Consider the following 25,399-nt stretch of genomic DNA (forward strand, 5'->3'; position numbering starts at 1 on the left):
CTTTATAGTCCAACTCACATCCATACACTGGAAAAACCATAGCTTTGACTAGATGGACCTTTGTTGGCAAAGTAACGTCTCTGCTATTTAATATGCTATCTAGGTTGGTCATAACTTCTCTTCCAAGGAACAAATATCTTTTAATTTCATGGTTGCAGTCATCATCTGCAGTGATTTTGGAGCCCCCCAAAATTAAGTCTGTCACTGTTTCCATTGTTTCCCCATCTATTTGCTATGAAGTGATGGGACCGGATGCCATGATCTTAGTTTTCTGAATGTTGAGTTTTACGCCAACTTTTTCACTCTCCTCTTTCACTTTCATCAAGAGGTTCTTAAAGTTCTTCACTTTCTGCCATAAGGGTGGTGTCTTCTGCATATTTGAGGTTATTGATGTTTCTCCCAGCAATCTTGATTCCAGCTGTGCGTCATTCAGCCCAGTGTTTCTCATGATGTATTCTGCATATAAGTTAAATAAACAGTATACAGCCTTGATGTACTCCTTTTCCTATTTGGAACCAGTCTGTTGTTCCATGTCCATTTCTAACTGTTGCTTCCTGACCTGCATGCAGATTTCTCAAGAGGCAGGTCTGTTGGTCTAGTATTCCCATCTCTTTCAGAATTTTCCACAGTTTGTTGTGATCCACATAGTGAAGGCTTTAGCATAGTCAATAAAGCAGAAATAGATGTTTTTCTGAAACTCTCTTGCTTTTTTGATGATCCAACAGATGTTGGCAATTTGATCTCTGGTTCCTCTGCCTTTTCTAAATTTAGCTTGAACAGCTGGAAGTTTATGGTTCATGTACTGTTGAAGCCTGGCTTGGAGAATTTTGAGGATTACTTTACTAGTGTGTGAGATGAGTGCAATTGTGCAGTAGTTTGAGCATTCTTTAGCATTGCCTTTCTTTGGGACTAGAATGAAAACTGACTTTTTCCAGTCCTGTGGCCACTGCTGAGTTTTCCAGATTTGCTGGCATATTGAGTGCAGCATTTTCACAGCATCATCTTTTAGGATTTGAAATAGCTCAACTGGAATTCCATCACCTCCACTAGCTTTGTTTGTAGTGATGCTTCCTAAGTTAAATGATTGTAATTTCTAAAACACTGTTTCCTTCTATTTACCCAGATTCTGAAGGTACAATCTACTGGGCAAAGATGCGTTTCTGATTTTGTACCTGAGCACTTTTCCTGCCTCAGTTGTTAGCCAAATAGGAGGTCCTTCTAATTCTCTTAATTGGGGAAAGGTCATCTATGCCTATCAGATAGGAACCCAAATAATTCTCCTGTAGGATCTACATGGATCATGAGATATCTCCTGTAAATTCCACATGGATCCCAAACATCTCCACTGTAGATTTTGGCTCAACCTCAGACCCCTCTCCTGGAGGTTCATGTGAACCCTTATATATTTTCTAAGGCCCACATGGACTCCCAATATCTCTTCTGTAGGATCCATGCTTGATAACCTCCTCAGGGTCACATTCATCATTTCATTGGGTCCTCTCATAACTCTGTAAACCAGTTAAAGCTTGTCTTATGGCAAGATAGAGGGCAGTGATTATGAGAGTGAACCAGGGACAGGATCAAAAGCAGACTCTCCCTGTCTTGCTCTGTGGCCCATGACTCTTCTGTCCTGCATAGATTATGCTTCCTGCTCAATACTCCATGGCCTCTGAGGCTCCCTCCCTTTTCTCGCCTGTCCTGCACTAACCCCTGTCTGCCTTTCTTCACTCCCACCCCTTTTCTAACCCAGCTGTGGGCGTGAGGCCTCACTCCCAGCAGGCTGAGAGCATACAATGGGCCCTTATTCTGGGCAAAGAATCCCCCCAGTGTCTCCCACCCACCGAGGCCCCTTTCTAGGCCCAGGATGGTGTGGGTGGAGGGCACCATGAAGGGCAGGAGCTATTTATTGGCTGGTAGGATAGAGGGTGGTCCTGATTGTAGATATCCCACAGGAGGTTAGCCTATGAAAACATCAGTCACAATGAAAGCCTGTCTGTCTTTCACTCCCAGCCTCATCTGTCCAAGTGGGTCTCTGGCAACTCTCATTGATTCTAGGTTTTTAAAACATTTACCCTAGTGTCTACTCACTTTCAGTGTTTATCTCTGCATATCAGCCTCTTTCTTTTTTTTAAATATGTATTTAAAATATTTATTTATTTGGCTGTACCAGGTCTTAGTCTCAGCATGAGGGATCTAGTTACCTAACCGGGGATCAAGCCCAGGCCCCCTGCATTGGGAGAACAGAGTCTTAACCACTGGACCACCAGGGAAACCCATAGTCTCTTTCTTATTTTCTCTCTCTCCCTTTCTCTTGTTTGCTTTCTTTCTTTTTCTGTTTTTCTTTCTAAGCCTCTCCCTTTCTATTCTTCTGTGTAGCTTGTCTGTCCCTGTTTCTTATTTCTTTCTCACTTCATCATGCTCTCTCCTTTATCTTTCCTTGTCTTTTTTTCCTCTCCAAATCTTAATCTCTCCATGACTCTGTTCTTCGTGTTTCGATGCCTCTACGTTCATGGCTCTCCTCTCTTGTCTTTCTATGTCTGTTTTTTTGGATTTCTGTTTCCTTGTCTATGTCTCATTTCTGGCTCTTTATGTTTCACCTCTAATTTCCCATCCTCTATCCCCTCTCTGTCACTTTGGCCCTGTGGATCCGAAGGACTTTCGTCAGTCTCCTGCTTATGAAGCTCCCTCTCACTCTTCCTTTCTGTTACACCCAGAGGCTCCTGGAACTGGCATGGGAGGTTGTTCTCCCAGTTTACAGATTTGGAAGCTGAGGCTCTGATTGTTGGTACCAGACTCCCATTTCTGGGTCTCTTCCTCGACATTCTCGACTTGCTCCTGTCCGCGTAGTGCCTGCCCACCACCAGATCCGGCCCAGAGTCTGGAACTTAGCACCTCGGACAGCTCCTGCAAGGTGCAGAGGCGGCCCGGCTTTCCTTCTCGCGAGGGCAGGAGCCGCGGCCCAGTGGAAGCTCGGGAATCTCGCGAGAGTAGCTGCTGAAGGCAGAGGTGGCGCGGGAGCGCGAGGAACTGGCCCGAGGCGCGCGCGTGCGCGAGCGCGCGCGCACCCCGCCTCCAGTCCCGGAGCGGCTCGCGGCCGGCTCCGAGCCGCATCGCTGGGTGGAGCGCAGCGCGGTGGCTTTTCCGCAGCCGAACGACAGCGGCGGGTGAGTTCTGCGCCCAAGGGCCCAGAGAAGGGCTTTGCAGGGAGGTTGGGCGCAGGTGGAAAGAGGGTCACCCCATCTCCAGCTTTGTACCTGCTACGCTTCACCTTTGGATGCAGGAGGCAGGTCGAGCTGGAGAGGTGGAGAGTCGAGGTGACCTTCCCTGTTAGGGCGGGGGAAGAACGCTTCGGGTGCCCCAGGCCTCCCCCAGCCCTCACCATCCCCATTCCCGGCTCCCGCAGAGGGAACCCGAGTCTTGGATGACGTCAGACCCCTGGATTCTGGAACCTGGGCCTTGGGCCCACCTGGCGTTCCCAGCAAACAGTCCTCCTCCTGGGGCCCTCCTCCTGGCGCACGCGGCCCGGGAGGGGGGCGCCTGAAGGCGGGGTGACTGTCGCCTCTTTGAGGGTCCTTCCCGACAAGAGGCGCCTGCAGGAAGAGCAGTTGTGTTCCCCAGCCCCCACTTAACCGAGGCGGCGGGCCTTTGGACCACTGGTCTGAGCTGCCTCCGGGTTTTCGGGGATGGGTGCATTGGTTTGAGCCTGGGGTCCAGGGGGCTTCCAGGTGGTATGTTAAGGGCCCAGATGAAGCTCATTGTAACGCTGACAGGAGTCGGTCACGAGGGTGGGGGGAGATACTTGGGAACCCATCTGGGTCCCTGCCTCCAGGAGCCCCCAATCTAGAGGTTGGGGGAACCAAGTAGAGTCTTGGACAGAGAATTTGCCATCTCAGGCGGTTCAAACTGGTAATGCCCCAGATCCAGGATGAGGAGTTTAGGGAGGGCCAGGCAGACTTTCCTGTGGACACCAGGAGCACAAGGAGAAAGGGGGACAAGAGCCAGTGAACAAGAGCCTCCTCTTGGAGGAGGTGAGATTTGGATGAGAAGAGAGGAAACAGAGGGCACTTCAGGAAATGGTCTGGACTAAGGCCATGAGTTTGGGTAAACTCCTGGAGTTGGTGATGGACAGGGAGGCCTGGCGTGCTGTGATTCATGGGGTCCCAAAGAGTCGGACACGACTGAGCGACTGGACTGAACGGAAGGCCTAGAGGGGGAACCAAGCATAGCTGTTGCGGAGCCTGGCCTGTGAGCCCAGCCATGTGACTGAGCCCATGGGGTGAGGAAGTCTGGAAAATTTTGCAGCCTATGCCCCACCTGTTCTGTCTCCAAGGGGCAGGCCTCTGAAAGAGGGGAATGGTTCATGCAGAGAGATTTTGTTTGGGGCTTCACAGATCTTGCTAGTTGAGATTTGATCTGGATGTGGTGAGCCTGAGTTGCTGAGACAGGACTGAGTGATCAGTGGGCCACAGAAAGAGGGTCTTCTTAGGTCTAGCAAACCCGTGAGAGTTAGCAGGATCCTGGGAGAGGAGCTCTGGATAGGGGACTTGGGCTTTGTTCCTTTTTTAACTTTTTCTCTGGCTGGCTGGTCACCTTTGAACAAATTGATTCCCCTCTCTGGGGATCTCTTTGCCAGCATGTTTCTCTTGGGATGAAATAATAGGACTAAGTACTGACCTCCCTTGAGGAAGCTGCTTGTTCTAGTTTAGCGCTTCCCTCTCAGTTTTTCTCCCTCTTCCTTTTCTCCCCTCTCCCTCTGCCTTCCTCTTCCTGTCCCTGCCCCCATCCCCCCAGCTGTTCCTCTGCAGGCTGCACTTCTGATCTTGCTGACAGCCTGGAGTTTCTGAAGGTTTCCTGGAGGAAGTGAGGTACAGCAGGGTTCATGAAACTGTGGGCTTAGCCTGATTGTGGGGAGGGCATCCATTGCTCCATTCCCACCCCTGGGCTTGGGAGGGCTACAGGAAGCTGAAGTCACAAGAATGGAAGGTTCCAAGCTCCTCTGCTCTGTGTCCACATTTTAAGCAAGAACGTGATTGACTTGTTCTCTGTACTCTGTTCTGTGCTGAGTCCCTCCTGGAAGCCCCATCCATGATGGAACCAGGAAGAGATTAGATGAGAATGAGTGAGCATTTGTTGCTCAATAACTGGTTCAGAATATAAACAGTGGGAGGCACAGCAGGAATGTCTAGAAGGGCTTCCAGAAGAGATGGGATATGAGAAAAATGGTAGGACTGAGAGGAATTGGCAGGGCTCTGGTTTAGGGTCACTGGAAGCAGATGGGATGCCTCGATATGATCGGCATGAAGCTGGGAAGCGGGTCAGTGTGTGGATGAGAAGCAGAAGGTGGTGGGTGGGAGCTTTGTAGCTGATTGACTCAAGGCCTTGACTGCCAGGCACAAGATCAGTAGGGGCTACTGGAGAGTCATCACAGGATAGTGATAGCCATGCCGGAAGAGTAGTGTTCTATGAGAAAGATTCAAACCCTGATGCTGGGAAAGATTAAGGGCAGGAGGAGAAGGGGGCAACAGAGGATGAGATGGTTGGATGGCATCACCGACCCAGTAGGCATGAGTTTGAGCGAACTCCAGGAGATAGTGTAGTCCATGTGGTCGCAAAGAGTCAGACACAACTTAGCGACTCAACGACTGGAGAGTCATCACAGGACAGTGTGAGCAATGCCAGGAGAGTAGTGTTTTCTGAGAAAGAATCATAGTTCTGGGACATCAGGGCTGGGGATATGGGATTGGGTATGGGGTAAGGAGACCAGAGGTAGAGCAGGAGGGGGAAACTTCCATCTTAGCAGATAAGCTCTGGGTGGGCAGGAAGAAAATGACCATTTCTATGCCAAGCATGGGGCTCATCCTGGTGAGTAGGGAGCCCTGGAACAAACCACAGGTCACTGTCCTGATCTGAGGCCAGGCTTGACTCCCTTCCTTTTGCCATGGACCTCACTCTTTTTACTGTGGGACCTTCTGTCCCCCCAACTTCACAGTTAGAAATGGAACAAATTATAGTCTGCCTTTTGAACAAAATTCAGTTAGTATTTGCTATCTTACTGATAACTAAGGAAGTGCTCCCTTAGGCCCGCATCTTTAGGGGAATATGTAGCACTCCCAATGCCTCCCAACATTATGAAAGACTCTCAGTTGAGGAATGAATTGCTACTTCTCTCATTTTGCAGTTTAGGAGCTTTGGTTTGCAGAGGCCAGTCATTGCTGCTCCGCTCTCCCCCTGCACAAGTATAAAGGCTAATCCCTGACAGAAGAGCAGAGGATCCCGGAACCTTCCATTCTTGTGACCTCAGCCTTCAGTAGCCCTCCCAAGCCTAAATTCTTTCTGGGCTGCTGCTGCTGCTGCTAAGTCGCTTCAGTCGTGTCCGACTCTGTGCGACCCCATGGACTGTAGCCTACCAGGCTCCTCTGCCCATGGGATTTTCCAGGCAAGAGTACTGGAGTGGGGTGCCATTGCCTTCTCTGCTTTCTGGGCTAACAATGTACAAACAAGGCAGCCTTGCCCTGTGCTCTCGCCCTGAGCGCTGGCTTTCCCACCACCAGTACTTTGCTACACTGACTTCTCTGTAACACCTTTGGGAGAAAGCTTGGGACCAGATGGGGGTCAGGTTGGAGCCAGGGTTACAGCCTCCTCCCTTGAGGCTCCTACAATCTAGTTGTTGCCCGCTCTCCCTCTGCCTCTCTTCTGTTTTTCTGGAGGACATTAGTGTTGGACCGCTGTCTCCCATTCCACATCCCGTTGTCTCATGCGAGGTGATGCCTCCTTCAGCCACCCCTTCTGCCTGCTACACCTAAGTCTGGTCATCGTTGGCATGTGGCCACCTCCGAAACCTTAAACCCCAGTATTGTTCTCTGACCACAGTCCAATTTCTGCTTTACCTACCTTGGGACCTCAAGGAGACCTCAAGTTCTCTGACACTTCCATTTTCTCTTATCTCATGAGCATGACACCTACCATGTCCTTCCTGGACTCCATGGTCCTGGATTTTAACTGGCTCTTGCCCTCAGTGACCATGCCATTGGCCTGTGTGTCCCACCCCAGAGCAGACCACTTCCCCCCCAATACCGCCAGTTCTGGATTCTACACTAAGAATGTGGAAAGCTTCTGGTGGCCATCACATACCAGGATAGTCTCATTCTGCTTCCATGGAGGGTCTCCAGTCTCAGCGGTCCCTTCATCACTTCTAGGGACTGTCATCACTTCCCTCTTCCCATCAGCTGACCATTCTATTCCTGGGAAGAGTAGTCCAAACTTGGACCATTATCCCAAAGCCCCTTTACTCATGTAGAGGGTTAGTTGAGTGGTGTATGTGGAAGCTGGAACCATACCTGTGTTTCTCTACTTCTTGAATCCTAGGGCTCCTAGTCTAATGCACCCACTCTGTGCTATGGATGCTGGCCCTTCCTGTCTCCTGAGATACCAGTGTCTGTCGGCTGTTTCCCCCTCTACTGTATCTTTAGTATCTCCGCTGTTTTTCCTTAACAATACCATCTGCCCTGCTTATTAATGTGCTCAAGTCTCCTATCTGGAAAAACCTATCTAACTGTATGTCTTCCTCTAGCTGCTGCTGTTTTAAACCTATGACTTTGTGAATAGTGATATAGAAAAGTGATATAAGACTGTTGTAGACATTTTAGAAAATAAAGATAAAAGAAAGACAATAATATAATCTCACTATTAAGAGATGCCTATTAATCCTTTAATGTATGGTATTTCATTCTTGACACTAATATTCTCTGTGTTATATTAAAGTCTCAGCTGAGTTTTTTAAAAAATTAGTCTGCTAGACTTATCCCTCTTCCTCTCCTCATATTCCCTCATTTCTTGGCAACTGCCCTCTGCCCCACCACTCCCTGAAGCTGTGACCTTCTGATTGCCAGAATCAGCCCATGTCACAACTGACTGCTCCGTGGCCATGGACATTGTTGACCTGGTTGACCAGTCATTTAAAAGGTTGAAATAACCTGTATTCATTGACGTGAAACATTTTCATGAGATATTGTTGAGTGGAGAAAACCAGGTTATAAACTAGCATGTATAAAATGATCTCATTTTTGTCATATATGCTTGTGTGTGTGTGTGTGTTCAGTTGTGTCTGACACTTTGTGACCTCATGAACTGTAGCCCACCAGGCTCCCCCGTCCCTGGGATTCTCCAGGCAAGAATACTGGAGTGGGTTGCCATTTCCTTCTCCATATACATATATGCTTATGTATACATAAAAACCAGACACCTAAAGGTCAGACTTAAAGGGGTGACCTCTGAGAAGGTGGATTTTGGAAGAACTTGTATTTTCTCCTTTATGGACTTTGATTTTTTTTAGCTTGCAGATATTTTTATGTATGTTGCTAAAAAGCAACATAATTTCACTTTATTAAAAAAAAACTTTGAGGTTATATTTTTTTAAAAGAAGAATAGAATCCTTCAGTGGCTCCCAAGACTCAGAGGATAAAGCTCAAATTCTGCTCATGGCCTTTAAGGCCAGGATGACTGGCCCCTCCCATCTCTTGGCCCTATTTTTGCCTTTTTTTCCCACTCCTTCCACTTTAGGCTTTATCTGTGCTCTGCTTCTTTCTGTTTCTTAAATTTGCCATGCCATAGTTCTGACCTTCCCTTTGCATGTGTTTTTCTGGTTCTTTTTTTTCCTGGCCAACTCTTATTTATCCTTCAGGATTCAGCTCTGATATCACCTCCTCTGTGAAGCCCTCCCTGGCTCCTCCAGAATGGACCAGGGAGGTGCTCCTCTGGGTTCCCACAGCTTTGTATATTTGCTCTCCTGGAGCACTTCTCAGAATGTGTTATAATTGCCCACTGACTTAGCTACATCCTCTTCTCTTACCTCTTCTCTTTCAACTCAGACTTCCCTCCCATATTACAGAGAAAATTGAAGCAGATATGTGGGACTCTCACTGTCCTTTCCAAGGTCTCAGACCTCCCCCATTGCTTGCATCATGTATTTCTTTCCACCTCCTTGCACTGGACCCCATGCTTCTTCTCGTTTCAAGGGCTTGCTCCATTAATCAACCTTTGTCTCTACTGTAATTGCAACTCTTCCCTGGAACTTTCACATCTCAACCTTATGAACATCCTAAACAAACAACCTTGAGCCATAGTCCCTCCTTGAACCACTTGTCTCACCCAAGTAGTACCCTATTTCTATTCTCTTATAAGGCAGGCTTCTTCAAAGTGTTGGCTATACCTGCTCTCAGCTTACATGTTCAACTATTAATTATAGTTTGGCTGCTACCACCCTCCAACCCCTCAGCCCAGCTTCTACCACCCCCAGAGTAGTTCTTGCTGGGGTCACAGGTGACTTGCTGTTGCTGAATGTACTGAACATTTTTCAGTCCAGCCCTTTTGATGCTGGACCTCTCAGTGGCATCTGTCACATTTGTCCACTGTCTCCTTCTGGCTTTGGAGACTTCACACTCTCCTGATTTTCCTCCTGCCTCATCAATTGCTCCTGCTCATTCTTTGCCAGCTCTTCTGCCTGACTTTTCTTTTTCATTTATTTTTTTTAAACAGGTAATACATTTACACAATTCATAATTCAAAAAGATGTCCTGAATTTCATCAATTCTAAAATAAACATTTTGATATTTCTGAAAACATTTTAATGTCTGTGACTTTAAAATTTTGGCATCTTATCATTATAAATTGGTGGGGTTTTTTTCTTTCTTTTGGTAAATAATATAATGATCTAAAAGTTGATGGTGTCTTGGATTTGATGGTATAAAGCTATACAGTAAATGGGATTTCCCTGGCCGTCCAGTGGTTAAGACACCGTGCTTCCACTGCAGGGGACACAGGCTTGATCCTTGATCTGGAAGATCCTGCGTGCCTCATGGTGTGACCAAAAATAGAAGAAAAAACAAACCAGATACATAGTAAAAATTATTCCTCCTGTCTACTCCACGTCTATGCAGTTCCTCTGTCCCCCAGGAACCACAGTTATTTTATTGATGTCCTACTAGAGATTCTTGATTCTTTGTGTATATATAGTCAAATGCATCTATATATTTTTTCCCTGACTTAAAATATTTATCTATTTTTATGAAGTGTATTTGACATATATTACTTTCAGGTGTACAGCATAGTGATATTTGTATATATTGTGAAATGATCGCCGTAAGTTCTAACCACTGGACTGCCAGGAAATTTCCTGATGCTTTTTTTGCAGAACAATTTGAAAGTAAGTGGCAGACAAGACACAATATTTCTAAATACTTCAGCATGTGTCTGCTAAGAACAAAAGTATTACCCTATGTAACCACAACACCTAAGAAATTTAACACTTAACAGTGATATCTTCTATTCAGTCTATATTCAAATTTCTCTACTCATCCTAAAAATGTCCTTTATAGCTATGATTTAAAAATCCAGGACCACTCATTGCACTTGGTTGCAATCTCCTGCAAGTCTCCTCTAATCTAGATGAGTCCCTCTACCAATTTCTATCTTTCGTGACATTAACATTTATCTGGGAGACTTTCCCACAATCTGGACTTGTCAGATTCTTTTTTATAATAATTATTTTCAGATTAAACATTTTGGCAATACTACTACATAGGTGATGTTGTGTTCTTCTATGTGTATCACGTCAGGAAGCACATAATGTCCTTTTGTCCCATTATCAGGCAAGTTTGAGAAGTTTGGTCACTTGGCCTGCCAGATCCTTTCATTATAGAAGTAACTTTTCTCTCTTGTGATTAATAAGTAATGTGGTGTGTGGGGGGGGTGACACTCAGACTGTGTGTCTCCCCTCTTCCTCAGCCATCTTTCAGCCAGTGGTTTAAGCAGCTATTGATAATCCTTGCCTGTGTCAGTTCTACATAGGGGTCACAAAATGATGATTTAAAAAATTATATCATTCCTTCTGTCTTAGAACTTTTCCTTCCCACCTCCCTTTCTTTTGTGTGTTATAGTGAACTTTCACATTCTTTTCTTTCAGTGTGTTATCATCCCTAACTGATATTATTCATATTTTCCCTCCAGCTTTTTGTCTTGAAAACTTTAAAGTTGAAAGAATAAAACAAGGGACACTCATGTAACTTCCCTGAGATTCACCAATTGTTAACCTTTGCTACATTGCTTTGATTCTGTCTATATCTATTCATTATTCCTTATTTTTTGAACTATTTGAAGATTCAGATATCACAACACTTTACCCCTAAGCACTTGAGCACATATGTCCTAAGAAAAAGGACATTTTCCTGCATAACCTCAAGAACACTATCACACCCAAGAAATGTAACATAGACCCAAATAATATTATCTAGAGTCTCTGTTCAAGTTTCCTAATATCCCATTGTTTCCCCCTTGAATCAGAATCCAATCAAGTTTTACACTCAGTTTTTGTTGCCATATAGCTTTAGACTCCATTAGGTTAGAGAATCCCTTATCTTTTTTTTTGTTGTTGTCTTTTATGATGTTGGCATTAAAAAAAATTTTATTTGCGTATTTATGGTTGTGCTGGGTCTTCTTTGCTGCGTGCAGACCTTCTCTAGCTGAGCGCAGTGGAGGCTGCTCTTTGCTGTAGTGGTTCTCACTGTGGCGTCTTCTCCTGTGCAGTGCACAGGCTCTAGGCACACAGGTTTCAGTAGCTGTGGTGCATGGGCTTAGTTACCCCACAGCATGTGTGGGATCTTCCCAGACCAGGGGTTGAACCCACGTCCCATGCATTGGCATATGGATTCTTAACCACAGGCCCACCAGGGATGTCCTGGACATTGGCATTTTTTAATGTCCTGGCCAGGTTAGTTTATAGAATGCTCCAAAACTTGGATTTGATTGATTGTTTCTTTTGACTAGATTCAAGCTAAATATTTAGGGGCAGGAATACTACATAGGTGATGCTGTGCCCCTCCTGGTATATCACACTGGGAAGCCATAATGTCTGTTTGTCCCATTATTGGTGAGTTTGAGTTTGATCACCTGGTTAAGATGGTGTCTGCCAACTTTCTTCACAGTGAAAGTGCCTGTTCTCCTTTGTAATTAGTAAGTCATCTTTGAGACTCTGTGACTGTCTTCCTCCCCAACAATCTTTCACCTAGTGGAAGACTTAGCAGCCATTGCGGATCCTTGTGTGAATCAGCTATGACATTCATGATTGCAAAATTAGAAGATTTTCTAATTCTGTTACTCCTACATTTATAGCTAGCATTCTTCTGCAAAGAAAAGCTTTCTTTCTTACTTCCTCCCTCATTTGAAAAATAAGAGTGTCACTTTGGATTATTTTTTAAACTCAATATGTTATATTACTGTCATTATTTTTGATGCTCTGAATTCTCCCAAATTTGGCTGATTGGTAACCTCTTCAAACTGGTGTTCTTCTGACATGTTCTAATTAGTTGAATTCCTGCTTATTTCTGGCACCACAAGATGTTCTGGGCTAATGTTGTATTTCTTTGTCCTGGCTTGGGACCAACCACATATTTTTAAAGACATGAGTTCCCATCGATGCCTCCAATTCAAATCCAACATCACGGGACTCTTTCTTACCTTCCCATATTCCATATTCTGTCTCCGTATCTAACATTGAGAACCCAGGTTCCAACAACACAAACACATTCTCTCATATGTTCTCTGCTACAGTACATACGAACAGTTTCTGTCACCACACTAATACCAACAGTAAACCTGCTAAGATTTTAGATTTCTTTCTAGTTGTTTTTACTGTTGAGACAGATCCCTTTAAGAGAATACAGTGTACTGAGATCAAGTCACTTGGCCAGTTCTTTTTCCTGTTTGATTGTGTTATCAATTTGCTGTACAGATAGCTTAATTTGTTTTTGTTTATTTCAATCTTAGTTCCCTGTCTTGGGTTCCTGCTGAACCTGGGACCCCAGCAGTGGAAGCTCAGAGTCTTAACTACTGGGCCATCAGAAAAGTCCCTGTGTTTCAGTTTTAGACTTTGATTTCTTTCGGGTGTAAGTTTTTGAATACGTAAGACATTGTATGTAGAAAAATATGTAAAAATCTTTATGCAGAAACGTCTCACTACTCATCCTACCCCTTCCAACATTTCATTAGTTTCTTATTTATTCTTCCTGTATTTCTCTTGCAGAAACAAACTTATAAATGCATGTTCTTGTTTCTCCTTCTTTTATATAAAAAGTAGCATTCTAATTATAATAATTTGTACTCTGCTTTTTATTTTGGGGGGCCACTTCTTGTGGCTCGTGGCATCTGTTTCCTGGCATCTTCGTTTCCTGACCAGGGGTTAAACCCACGCCCCCTGCAGCAGAAGCGCCAAGTCCTAACCCTTGGGCTGCCAGGGAATTCCCTGCTTTTTCTACTTAACAGTATATACTGGAAATCATTCCGTAGAAGTTCAGAGATACCATCTTCATTCTTTTTTACAGCTACATGTTACTCTATTGAATGATATACAAAGTTTATTCGAACAGTTGCTTCCAACATTTTGCTACTGTAAAATAGCATCATCCTGAAAACATGTATTTGTTGTTTCTTATTTGTGGGTAAATAACTGCAGTAGGATTCCGGGGACAAAAGCAAAAAATACTTTTATTCTCCTCTCCCCTGCTTTATTTTGTTTAACATGAAAGGTAGCATAAACTATTCTATGCATTGCATTTTTTCAACTGCTTGTAATTGTGGAGCTCTTTCCATATCAGTATTTTTAGAAATAACTGTGCCTGCATGCTCAGTCACTCAGTCATGTCCAACTCTTTGCGACCCCATGGACTGCGGCATGCTAAGCTCTGCTGTCCGTGGAATTTTCCTGGCAAGAATACTGGAATGGGCTGCGATTTCCTCCTCCAAGGAGAAATAGAACCAGTCTGCGGGAAAACTTTCACTTTTCCCTTTCATGCATTGGAGAAGGAAATGGCAACCCACTCCAGTGTTCTTGCCTGGAGAATCCCGGGGACGGTGGAGCCTGGTGGGCTGCCGTCTGTGGGGTCGCACAGAGTCGGACACGACTGAAGCGACTTAGCAGCAGCAGCAGCTGTTGATAGACATGTCAATTGTTTCCAATCTTTTGGTATTACAATGTTACCATTTATGCAGCTATGTAAAAGAACCATTTCATGCTTGTCTTTGTCATGCCTATCTTTTCCATTTGTGGTAGATGTTGTTAGGTTTTTACATCTGTATTTGATTTCATATCACAAAGGGACCACAAAAGATTATGATGGCCTAAACTTCAATACAGAGAAGGCAATGGCACTCTACTGCAGTACTCTTGCCTGGAAAATCCCATGGATGGAGGAGCCTGGTAGGCTGCAGTCCATGGGGTCGCTACGAGTCAGACACAACTCAGCGACTTCACTTTCACTTTTTACTTTCATGCATTGGAGAAGGAAATGGGAACCCACTCCAGTGTTCTTGCCTGGAGAATCCCAGGGACAGTGGAGCCTGGTGGGCTGCCGTCTATGGGGTCGCACAGAGTCGGCCACGACTGAAGCGACTTAGCAGCAACAGCAGCAAACTTCAATAGAGCCAGAGGAATTTGACTGGAATTCTAGGAAGGTTTGTCTTTCTTTTAAAGCAAGCTCTTAATTTAAGTATAACAGATAGAAAAGTGTACAAATTGTAAACATATGCTTGAGGAATTTTCACAAAATCAGCACCTCTTTGTCAGCAACACCCAGGTCCAGGAACCAACCATGACCAGCACTCTTGATGCTGTGTTCCCTTTACTCTCCTGACTTCTAACACCATAGATTCATTTTGCCTGATTTAAACTTTATAGAAATCTCTGCCCACTTTTTTTTTCTTTTTACTATTTTTATTTATCTATTTATTTGGCTGCGCTGAGTCTTAGTTGCAGCACGCAGGATCTTCAGTCTTCCTTGCAGCCTGTGGCATCTTTTAGAGAGAACTCTTAGTTGCAGCATGTGAGATCTAGTTTCTTGACCAGGGATCAAACCCAGGTACCCTGCATTGGGAGTGCAGAGTCTTAGCCACTGGGACCACCAAGGAAGTCCCTCTGCCCAAATTTTGATGTTGCATTGCCTTAGTGCTTGGCCATAGACCATTTTCTGTTTTTCAGTATATCTGAATTTATCTATAAAAGTTACTGTTCTGGTAAAATGCTCTCATTTGCTTCCTTAACCTTCACTCGCCAACCATTACCTGATGTCTGTCTCAGTGCAGGCCTCCTGCTAAGCTCGTGACCCAGATATTCCCAAAGCCTACAAGGCTTTGTCCTGTCTGGAGGTTCTCACAGCATCTCAGACTCTGTATGTTCACGATGAAGCTTCTCTTCTTCCCTGGAGCCCTGCGCCTCTTCTCATGACAGGGCTCTCAGTAAACCGGAGAAGGCAATGGCACCCCACTCCAGTACTCTTGCCTGGAAGATCCCTTGGACGGAGGAGCCTGGTAGGCTGCAGTCCATGGGGTCACGAAGAGTTGGACACGACTCAGCGACTTCACTTTCACTTTTTACTTTCATGCACTGGAGAAGGAAATGGGAACCCACTCCAGTGTTCTTGCCTGGAGAATCCCAGGGACAGGAGCCTGGTGGGCTTCTGTCTATGGGTCGCACAGGGTTGGACACAACTGATGTGACTTAGCAGCAGCAGTAAACAGCGCACCATTTGCTCAGTGGTTTAAGCTGGCAGAGAGTCTTCATGAGGGCCTCCCTCCTGCCACACCCCAGAGCCACCTTGGAGCCCCTTCTAATTGGGCTCCTAAGTGCCTCAAGAATCCCACCCTGCCCACCTCCGTTCCTGCTCCCTCTCCACGCACTCTCTGCTTTGGCCACAGTGGCTTTCTTTCCCTTATTCAGAAGCATGAAGCTCTTTCCCGCATCAGGATCTGTGCAAGCTTTCCCCCCTGCCCAAGAGGCTGCCCTGCCTCCAGCAACTTCTCTGTATTCTTCAGGTCTCCCTTTCGGGCTTTCCTGACTTCCCAGACCAGATCACGTAATATATGCTGTGTGTGTTTTCATAGCCATCCTTCTCTTTTATACTGTTCACGGCCGAGGTTATTGACTATTTCATGCCAAGGGCAGGGACCGCTTCTTCGTGCTCTCTCCCCAGTGCCTGGCAGATTATAAATGTTCAAGAAATGAATGAATGACTGGAGACAAAGGCAGGGGGAGGGGAGCCCAGCCTGTGACTGAGGCCAGGGCTCTGCTGCGTTCAGGGTCAAGAATAGAATTCCCTCAAGCTTTCTCTGTCACTTGACTTGCACCTGCTTGAGGTGGCCTCCGAGGTTCCTTTCCCACCCTCTCCTGGGATTTTCTGAAAATAGATTTTATGCCTGGAGGTCAAGGGCAGGAGTCCCTGGAAGGGTAGAGCTGGTGGAATGGTGGTTCTGTGAGATGGGTCCTGCTCCAGGGAGTTTCCAGCCCAGCTGTGGCTGAAAGAAGTACTTGGCTGGGTGAGCCATGATCTTCAACCTTCGCTGACCCTTCTTTCCTTCCAGTTCGAGACAAAGGGGCGTGGACAGGCCACTGGGCCAGCGGGTGAAATCATGTCAGGTAAGGGGAGGGTGGATCCACGTGGGTAGGACATGACACTGACGTAGGGTGGGTGGCCCTTTTCCTGGTCCGTTTATACCCCAAAGTTTTCGAAGATTAGATTCTTTTGGTCCCCTTGCCCCTAGGTTTCCCCTGGTCCCCCGCTGAGACTTGTCCATCAAAGAGCCTCAATGTCTAGCTGTCTGTCAGACCTCTGAACCTGGGGACCAGGGATAGCCCATCCTGACGCCCTGGCCCTCCTGTCCATCTGACCGATGAGTGGCGCGGGTAGCTCAGTCCCCATCCTTTCTGTCACCATTACTCTCTAATACTCTGAGACCTTTTCCTTCTGGTTTCTGGGTTGTCTGGTTTCCAAAGGCTCAGAACTGGAGAGACCTGTAGGGACTATCTAGTTTGACCGCCATCCCACTAGATAAACGGAGGTCTGGAGAGAGGGGTGATGACTGAATCTTGGAGTGGAGGCTGGAACCCACATCTCCAGACTCACCATCCTGCTGCTTCTGCCCAAAACTACCTCCGACCCAGTGTCCACGCCTGATGGGCAGTGTTTACTGTTTTTATTCGTCTGACAGTGACGCTGCCTCAGGGCCACTTTGGAGACCCAAGGTAGCAGGAAAGCTGGTGGGGATGGTAAAGTGGCCTGTGGCCACAGGGGCCAAGAGGGCAGCCCAGGCCAGGGAAAGAACGATCATATCAGATCATCGGGGAGGGAATATTCAGTGTAAAACTGTGTAATGTGCCTTGCCTGCAGAGAAGGTGAACAACTTCCCACCACTGCCCAAATTCATCCCGCTTAAGCCATGTTTCTACCAAGACTTCGAGGCCGATATCCCTCCTCAGCATCTCAGCATGACCAAGCGCCTCTACTACCTCTGGATGCGTGAGTGCTGTGGGGTGGGGGTGGGCCAGAACTGGGGAGTAGGAGAGGGGGCTGCTGGCGGGTGCTGGGCACTGGGACGGGTTGCCCCCAGGCCCGGGTCCTTCAGCCTCACCTACAGCATCTGTGTGGGCCAGTAAGCCTATCCCTGCCTGACTCCTGCCGGCTCCTCTTCTGGGTCGCCTCCCCAGCTAGGCCTCAGTTTCCCTCCCCTCCATTCTAGGCCTCTCCTCATGCCCCAGTCACAGAGCAGCCGGGTGTGTGTGAGGGGTCTCTGCCTGTACTGAGGTTCCTCATTTATCTTCTCATTGGAGTGGTTTTCCAGGGAACCTCTGGTGATTACCTCAGGAGTCTGGATTTGGAGAGGAATCTTCCCCTCAAAGCCTCACTTTTCTTGCTTTCTCTGGAAGATTGTTCCAAAAGAATTCAGTTGGGATATAGTGACCAGGCTGGGCTGGTCACTCCACTTCCCAAGTGGCAGCTTCCTCATTTGTAGGAAAGACGATACTGGCTTAGTGATCGCCGGGCTTCCATATAGATCTGCGTTAAGAGCTTGGGTTCTCATGTTCTAAGATTTTGAGGTTGAGAGTTTAAAGGCCCCAGTTTCTGATGGCCTGTGACGTTAGAATAATTACAAGGGTACTAGATCAAATGAGCTGGAGAAGAGATGGGACTGTGAAGAGAGATGTAAACTGATAGAAAAACAGGGTAAAAAAAAACCGAAAACTGAAAACAAAACAAAAACAGGTTGATGGGTGTTCTATGTAAAGAGCAAATAAAATCAGTGAGAACACCATGATTCCAGGAAATCTGGTGGACATAAATAGGGATGAGAGAAATACAGCTGAAACTCACAGAAAGAATTGCTTACCCTCATTGTGAGGGGCCCTGAGAGGGGTGTACCTCTCATGTGACAGCGTTGTCAGGCCAGACTTGGGGAGCAGTGGCCCTGGGCTCTGGGAACTCTGCCCCTGAGAAGATCTCATCCAGGAGCTGGATTTAAGGGCTATAAATATCTTCCTAAGTCCTTAGTAGGTGCTGGCCAGATGCTTTGTTCCTAAGGAAATGTATATAACCCTTGAGATGCTTAAAGAGTTTTATTCAAAAGCCAAGACCATAGATGCCTGGCTGTTTGAGGCCAAGATTAAGCATGCCTTCCTTTGTTTATTCAGCAAGTCTCTTTTTTTTCTTTTTCTTTTATTTTTGGCTGTGATGGATCTTCGCTGTGGCATGAGGGGTCTGCGGCACGTGGGGGCTTTTTTTCCCCCGTTGGGGTGTAAGGGCTTCTCGTTGTGGAGCACGGGCTCTAGAGCGCACAGGCTCAGTAGCTGCCCTGTGGCATGTGGGATCTTAGTTCCCTGGCCAGGAATTGAACCTCCGTCCCTTGCATTGGAAGGTAGAGTGTTAACCACTGGACTACCAGGGGAATCCTTGTTCAGCAAGTCTTTGTGGAGCCTTAAAGGGACTTGGGCTAACATTGGAGGAAGGGAGCAAGTACCCTTATGTCCAATGAGCTGGGTGTGTGTTAGTGCCAGCATCAGATGAGGAGACTTGAGGTCCCTGCTGGCTGTAACTCAGGGATACAGTGATTCAGAGGTTCAGTTATAGAGTATATAGGCATGGAAGAGAAGGAGCCTGGGTCTCAGCCTTGGGGAACCTCTGGTTTGGTTGATGGGCTGGGATTTGTCCTTTGGGAAACATGAGAGCACCCAAGTTGTTAGGAGGTCAGAGGGATGGGAGGTGAATAAGACTGCAGTAATGAAAGAAGGCTTCTTGGAGGAGGTGGCGTAATAGGATTAAAGAAAGACTGAGATCCCAGCCACTGCTGCCTGCCCTATATAAGTGTGAGGCAGACGGTACAGCGATGTAAAGAGACATTTCCTTTTCCTTTCCCCTTTTCATGCCCTAACTTGCAAAAGAAGGTGGAAGATGGGTTTCCTGTGCCATGGGCTTGGTGATTGCTGTGGGTCTGGGAAGGCCAGGGGCTGAGGCCATGCTTATAGGAAGAGCATTTCTCCCAGGTTGAGGCTTTGGGGCTCTTCCACAGGACTTGCTAGGCTGAGACTCTGAGTTCCTGATCGGGGGAGACTCTTCGTTCTCTGGAGCTCTCAGATCCCCAGGAACAGGTGTGGGGGTGGGGTTGGTCTGAGCTCCCAGTTATCTTTCTTACAGTCTATACCCTCTCTGTGTGTGTATGTTATACGTGCATCTTATGTATCTCTGTGTGTGTATTGGCTGATGTGACTTGTGGGTATGCATCTGTATAAATGTGGTTTGCATGTGTGTTTGTGAGTGTTTATATCTTTCTGTGCTTGTGCTGTTTGCTTCTGTTTGATTGTGGGTCTGTGTTGAGTTATGGGGGTATATGTCTGTATGGGTACTTGTGTGTTTCCACATGGGCCTTGGTGTCTGTGTGCGTGTCTACTGTCTGTCTGGTGTCTGTTTACGTACTCCTGGGTCTGCAGTGAATAGCGTCACGCTGGCCGTGAACCTGGTGGGCTGTCTCGCGTGGCTGATCGGAGGCGGGGGAGCCACCAACTTTGGCCTCGCCTTTCTCTGGCTCATCCTCTTCACACCCTGCTCCTACGTCTGCTGGTTTCGGCCCATTTACAAGGCCTTCAAGTAAGTGATGGGTGCTGAACCCAGCTCCTAACCCTGTATCTTTGCCCATCTCCCCTGTCTCGTCTCTACATATTTTTCTCACTTTTTTTTTTTGCTGTCCCCCAAGCTCACTTTCCCTGTATCCTCAGCTCAGACTGCCAGATAGGATTTAGGCTTCCTGGGAACTCTAGGCTGGAGTGAGAGGGCTGGGAGTCAGAGCCTTCCTCTTAGGTCCTTCCTTCTTCACTCTACCCTTGGGTGGGGCAACATAGAGACCAGACTTGTTCTTGTTTTCCCTTCCCCAGGCAACTAGCTGCATGATAAATTTTGCCAGTGGGGCTACCTGTCTTGTTTTAGCTGCCCACCCCTGTACCCATGGGGCTGGCTGATTTGGTGCCAAGTAGACCACCTACCCACATGCCAATGGGACAAGCCATCCATGTGCCACTGACAATGTTTACATGCAAATGAGGGCATCCAACTCTGTGCCAAAGGGACTACCCATCATGTATCAGTAGGGCTAGCTGTCTTAGTGCCAATGGGTGTCTGCCTTGTGTCAAATGGGATTTTCAATCTTTGTGCCAATGGAGTATCCCTCTCAGTGCCAATCGGGCCTCTAATATCTTTGCCAATTGGATCCATCCGTTGATGTGCCAGTTAGGTTATATTCTTGGTACCAGTCATGTGTCCAGTATTGTGCCAACAGCACTTTCTATCTTGTGGGGCCCTCTACTCACATACCACTGGAGCTTGGTGTCTTGGTGCCAGTAGGGTTGTCCAACCGTTTGACATGGGGTTGTTTATTCCTGCCACAACAGACCCATCTTTTTCTGTGCCAACCATCCGTGTACCAGTGGGTGGTCCGTTCATGAGGAGATCTCTCCCTATGCAATGTGGTACACACAGGTCTAACACATGGAAACTTACAAAGATCCATGGGTAAATGCTGTCCCATTTTGACCTCTTAACTAAGATCCACTGTGTACACACTTACACTTGGAAGGACTTGGAAGTCTTAAAGGCAGGGAAGCCATGTCCCTCTACCCAGGTGACAGGAGCCATCTCCTCTGTTGCAGGACTGACAGCTCCTTCAGCTTCATGGCATTCTTCTTCACCTTCATGGCCCAGCTGGTCATCAGCATCATCCAGGCTGTGGGCATCCCAGGCTGGGGTGTCTGGTAAGAGACCAGGGTGTCTGGGACTGACCCAGGGCTAGTCAGGTGGCAACTGGGGTATGTCCTTTGCTTACTTCTGTGGGCTGAGCTGCCTGGCCTGTGGGAACACCATGAGTTATTGGAAGTGTGAAGGGATTCAGGATAACTTAGTAGATATAGCATAGCATCAGAGGAGAATGAGGCAGTGGTTTTTAGGGGTGATGAGGGATATCAAGCATCATGAGATAATCCAAGAGAAGGAAGCCTTATGTTCTGAGAAGCTTGTTTCCCGAGCCAAAGGTTCTTCCTAAACCACTGACACAGACCCTGTCCATCCATTGCTATGGTCTCTCTCTGTGACAATGAGATGGTCCCTTACTCTAGTGGGGTGGCTCCTGGGTACCCGTCCCTGTGCCAGGCAGCCCCACAGCTGGCCTGTTTCTGCAGCGGCTGGATCGCCACCATTTCCTTCTTCGGAACGAACATTGGCTCAGCAGTGGTGATGCTCATTCCCACCGTCATGTTCACGGTCATGGCTGTCTTTTCCTTCATTGCCCTCAGCATGGTATGTGGTCACCTCGAGAGTTACAGGGTGGTGTTGGGGAGGGACCGTGATCTGTAACAACCCTTCTCCCAAGTTACAGAAAGACCCAGTGGTCTTCCAAGGGACTCACTCTGGAATGGCTTGATGGACTTTGCTCACAGGGCACGGGTCGGAGGGAGGACTGGCTTTTACGGTGACTTACCTCTGGCTCCCATGTCTTTTCTGGATGGGCTGCCTCTTCCCCTTGATTAACCCTTCCTTGTGCTCCTCCTTCTACAGGTCCATAAATTCTACCGGGGCAGCGGGGGGAGTTTCAGCAAAGCTCAGGAGGAGTGGACCACGGGAGCATGGAAGAACCCACACGTGCAGCAGGCGGCCCAGAATGCAGCCATGGGGGCAGCACAGGGTGCCATGAATCAGCCGCAGACTCAGTATTCTGCCACCCCCAACTACACATACTCCAATGAGATGTGAACCAGCCAAGCCGACTGGGAGCTGGCTGGGGGCCGGTGGGATGGGGGCTCAAACCACAGGGTCTGTTGTGGTGACCAAGCAGGGTTCCCCCTTCCCTTTTTCTCCTCCCCCACTTTGTACAAAGAATCAGAGTTATATATATATATATGTATATGTACCACCCCTCCCCCACACCCTTTGGACTCTGCTCTCAGCACCCTGAGAGCTGTGGGCTGCACTTGGAGCTGTCCCGTGCAGTGGTAGTTGTGTCTGTGTCCCCTTGTGAATAGTGTGCAGTGGAGGTCTCTGTTGTTGTGGTGCTAGATGTACGTTTAGAACTAAACCAGCCCCCCACCCTCCATCAGGCTGCTCCGTCTGATCTCGGCCCTGGGACCCCTCATGGGGCAGGCGGAGGCGTAGCAGAGAGCCTGGCCCCCTCCCAAGGTTATGAGCTGAAACTGTTTCCAGTTTTGGTCTTCCTGGGAAGCAACAGTATTTAGCACTCGTGGGGATGTTGGTGGGGAGCGTGGAGACCTGCAGGGGATCTTCCCTTGCTCCTTTGGATCTGGGTCTCTGCCCTCCCCTCCCACCTCCCACAACCTCCTCCATTTCTCTCTTCCTGCTTCCTGTGGTCTCTTTGCCTGCCCAGGGCTCCTCTCTTGCCCATGTGGCATTTCTTCGTCTTCTTCCAGGCTGAGGGTCCCGCTTGTATCTGCTCCTGTGACTGAAGCCCATTCTCAGATCCAGGAAGCAGACAGAGGACAGGGGAGCTGAGCCTGAGCCCTGATGTGGGAGGGCACACAGCCAGAGATGTGGAGCCCTCCTGGGGACCTGACCTGCAGGGGATGGAAATGCAAGGCAGGGTCCTCTCTTCCCTGCCTTGCCTTCTCCTCCTTTACTTCCCAGAGCCCCCTTGAGCCCCTCTGCCTGTGTCCCTCCCCACACGCACAGCTGCTGTGGACTGATTCTTCTGCCCTCCCCCTACTGTGTGCTAGGTGATGTCTGCCATCCACAGGGGCAGATTGCACTGCCTTCCCTGAAAAGCTGGGTAGTGTCTGGGCAGTTTTCAGGTGTAAAGGTGCAGCTGTGTGCTTGCTAAGTCACTTCAGTCATGTCCGACTCTTTGCGACCTTATAGACTGTAGCCCACTAGGCTCCTCTGTCCATGGGATTCTCCAGGCAAGAATACTGGAGTGGGTAGCTATTTCCTACTCCAGGGGATCTTCCTGACTCAGGTCTCCTGCATTGGCAGGCAGGTTCTTTACCACTAGCGCCACCTGGGAAGCCCAAAGGTGCAGCTGGAACAAAGGATCTGTAAATAATTACTTGTCTCCGAGTGATGTCTGGTTGGCCCAAGCCCACTGGGCAGGTGCTGGGTGTCTCTGAATGACCACTGGATTCCTGGGAGCAATAGCTGTTCTGTTTGATTCTGATAGAAAGGATAGGCTCAGAGGACTGGTCCTAGAGGGATGAGTCTTCTCCTCAGAGGAGAAGGTAGGCAGGACCAACTGAGAGGGGATCAAGTGTCCCCCCTGCACCACCACCCCCCAGCTTGCTGTTGAGCATAGGGCAGTTCTGGGCACTTGAACTCAAGGCCTAGGAAGAAGCACAGGCCCAACCCTATGTGCAAGCACAATAGCTGGAATGTGATTTCAGGTTAGGTGGGGTGGGAGGGGAGGTTCTCTGGCTCCTCTTTTTTTATCATATCGAGATTACTTGCTCCCTTCTGTCTACTGGACTTGATTCTTGGCCCTTCCTCACCCCCATTAGAACCCCCTTTCCTTTCCAGGACAGTGATAGAAGCCTGTGGGCCTGTTGTGTCCCAGGCGTTGTGAGAATGTTGTTGGTAGAGGTCCTGGCTCTCTCGGAGGCCTGAAGAGGAGTGGGTTCTTACCCATGGAGCAGCTGCCCATTTCTCACTCATCGCCCCCACCTTCCCACCTGGGCGATTTGGCTTGAAAAACCAAACTCCCCCTGGCCACTCTGGGTGGCTCCAGCTTAGAACCCAGCACCTGGATTTCCAAGTGCCATCTGAGCTTTGAGCTCCAGGTACTTCATTTTCCTATAAGGGGAACCAGGGCCTCCGGGAAGTTATCTTCCTAATGGACCCTTAGGCTTGGGCCAGAGTGTGATTGACTCTCTCCTCTACCACTTTCTCTTTGGAAAGCAGTTGTCACAGCCCCTAGTACCTGAAAGGAGACCCTCTGTCTAGGTTCTTCCCTTTCTTCTCTCCTTGCCCAGACCTCTGGCTCCTTTTCTCTTCCTCTCTTTGGTAACTCCAGGACGCCTGCGGTCTAGCTGCCAGCACAGCATCCTTGACCTGTTGGATGCTCCCTCCCGTCAGCTTCCTGTCCTATCCGCCTTTGCTCTTTCCTGGCTCAGACCTGTATGGCCATGCCCTGGCTCTGCCCTTTGGAAGACCTGCTATACCTGCGTATGGCCCAGCTTGTCCAGGCCCTGGGATGCTGCATCTCCAGGCATCTATGCACTTTCCTGGGGAGGGAACTGAACGAGAAGTGGGGGCTGGGCACAGGTTCATCTCTGCTGGATGGTCTGGCTTGAGGGTGGGGTACAGGAAGGCTGAGGTCAGTTCTGGGAACCCTCAGGTCTTTGGCCAGTGACCTGCTTTTGCATTCTGCTGGTGCCCACTGCCCCTCCTTGTTTCTGGGAAACACAGACCATTCTCCAACTGGCAGTTGACCTGCCTGAGCCAGTGTGTCTATCTGTGGTAACTGAGTGAACCATAATAAAGGGGAACATTTGGCCCTCTGTGTCCTGCTGTGTTATGTGTCTTCATGAGGGCCTGTGTGGAGTCTCACCATGGGCTGTGGGGCATGGAAGTAGGGTGGATCCAGTGGGCCTATCGCCTGTCATTCCCAGAGGTCAAAAGTCACACACTTCTGTGTAGTTCTTTCTCTGAGGCAGCCTTGAAATTGCTACAGAGGCCTTCTGCCTGTTAGGAGGAGTTCTGAGTTTCCTGACGGAGAGCTGAGTTCACATGCTGCACCTAAAGATCCCCCATGCTGCAACTAAAAGAACTTGCATGCAGCATCTAAGACCTGGCACAGCCAAAAACACTATTTAATTAAAAGAATTAAAACAAAAAACAGAAGATAGGCTCAGTAAAAGTATTAAGTACTGCAGTGATAAGCAGTGTGGGTGGGGCTGGGGGGATGAGGAGGTCAGACAACTGGCAGGCCCAGATGAACACAGGAAATACCAAGAAATTGGGAACCGGTGTTCCCGGTGGGATTCCCCGAGTGGACTACAGTTCCCGGAAGGCTGAGAAGTTGACTACAACTCCCAGAAGGC

General features: G+C 48.0%; 1 protein-coding gene across 1 annotated transcript; it reads left to right on the forward strand.

The window, feature by feature from the left end:
* The first annotated feature begins 2,989 nt into the window (after positions 1–2,989).
* SCAMP5 (secretory carrier membrane protein 5) lies at positions 2,990–24,859 on the forward strand. The gene is made up of 7 exons (XM_081549504.1): positions 2,990–3,164; positions 16,405–16,459; positions 17,211–17,339; positions 19,802–19,958; positions 21,014–21,115; positions 21,539–21,656; positions 21,915–24,859. Exons 2-7 carry the CDS (start codon positions 16,453–16,455, stop codon positions 22,107–22,109), a joined length of 708 nt encoding a protein of 235 aa, XP_081405630.1. The 5' UTR covers positions 2,990–3,164; positions 16,405–16,452; the 3' UTR covers positions 22,110–24,859.
* Positions 24,860–25,399: the final 540 nt, after the last annotated feature.

This window comes from Giraffa tippelskirchi, chromosome 12 (assembly GCF_054371585.1).
Source record: "Giraffa tippelskirchi isolate mGirTip1 chromosome 12, T2T-mGirTip1v1.2.pri, whole genome shotgun sequence".
Classification (NCBI taxonomy): Eukaryota; Metazoa; Chordata; class Mammalia; order Artiodactyla; family Giraffidae; genus Giraffa; species Giraffa tippelskirchi.

Coding starts and splice junctions, on each gene's coding strand:
- SCAMP5 (XM_081549504.1), top strand. Junction 19,959..21,013: donor CCCATTTACAAGGCCTTCAA/GTAAGTGATGGG, acceptor CCTCTGTTGCAG/GACTGACAGCTCCTTCAGCT. Junction 21,657..21,914: donor CCTTCATTGCCCTCAGCATG/GTATGTGGTCAC, acceptor CTCCTTCTACAG/GTCCATAAATTCTACCGGGG.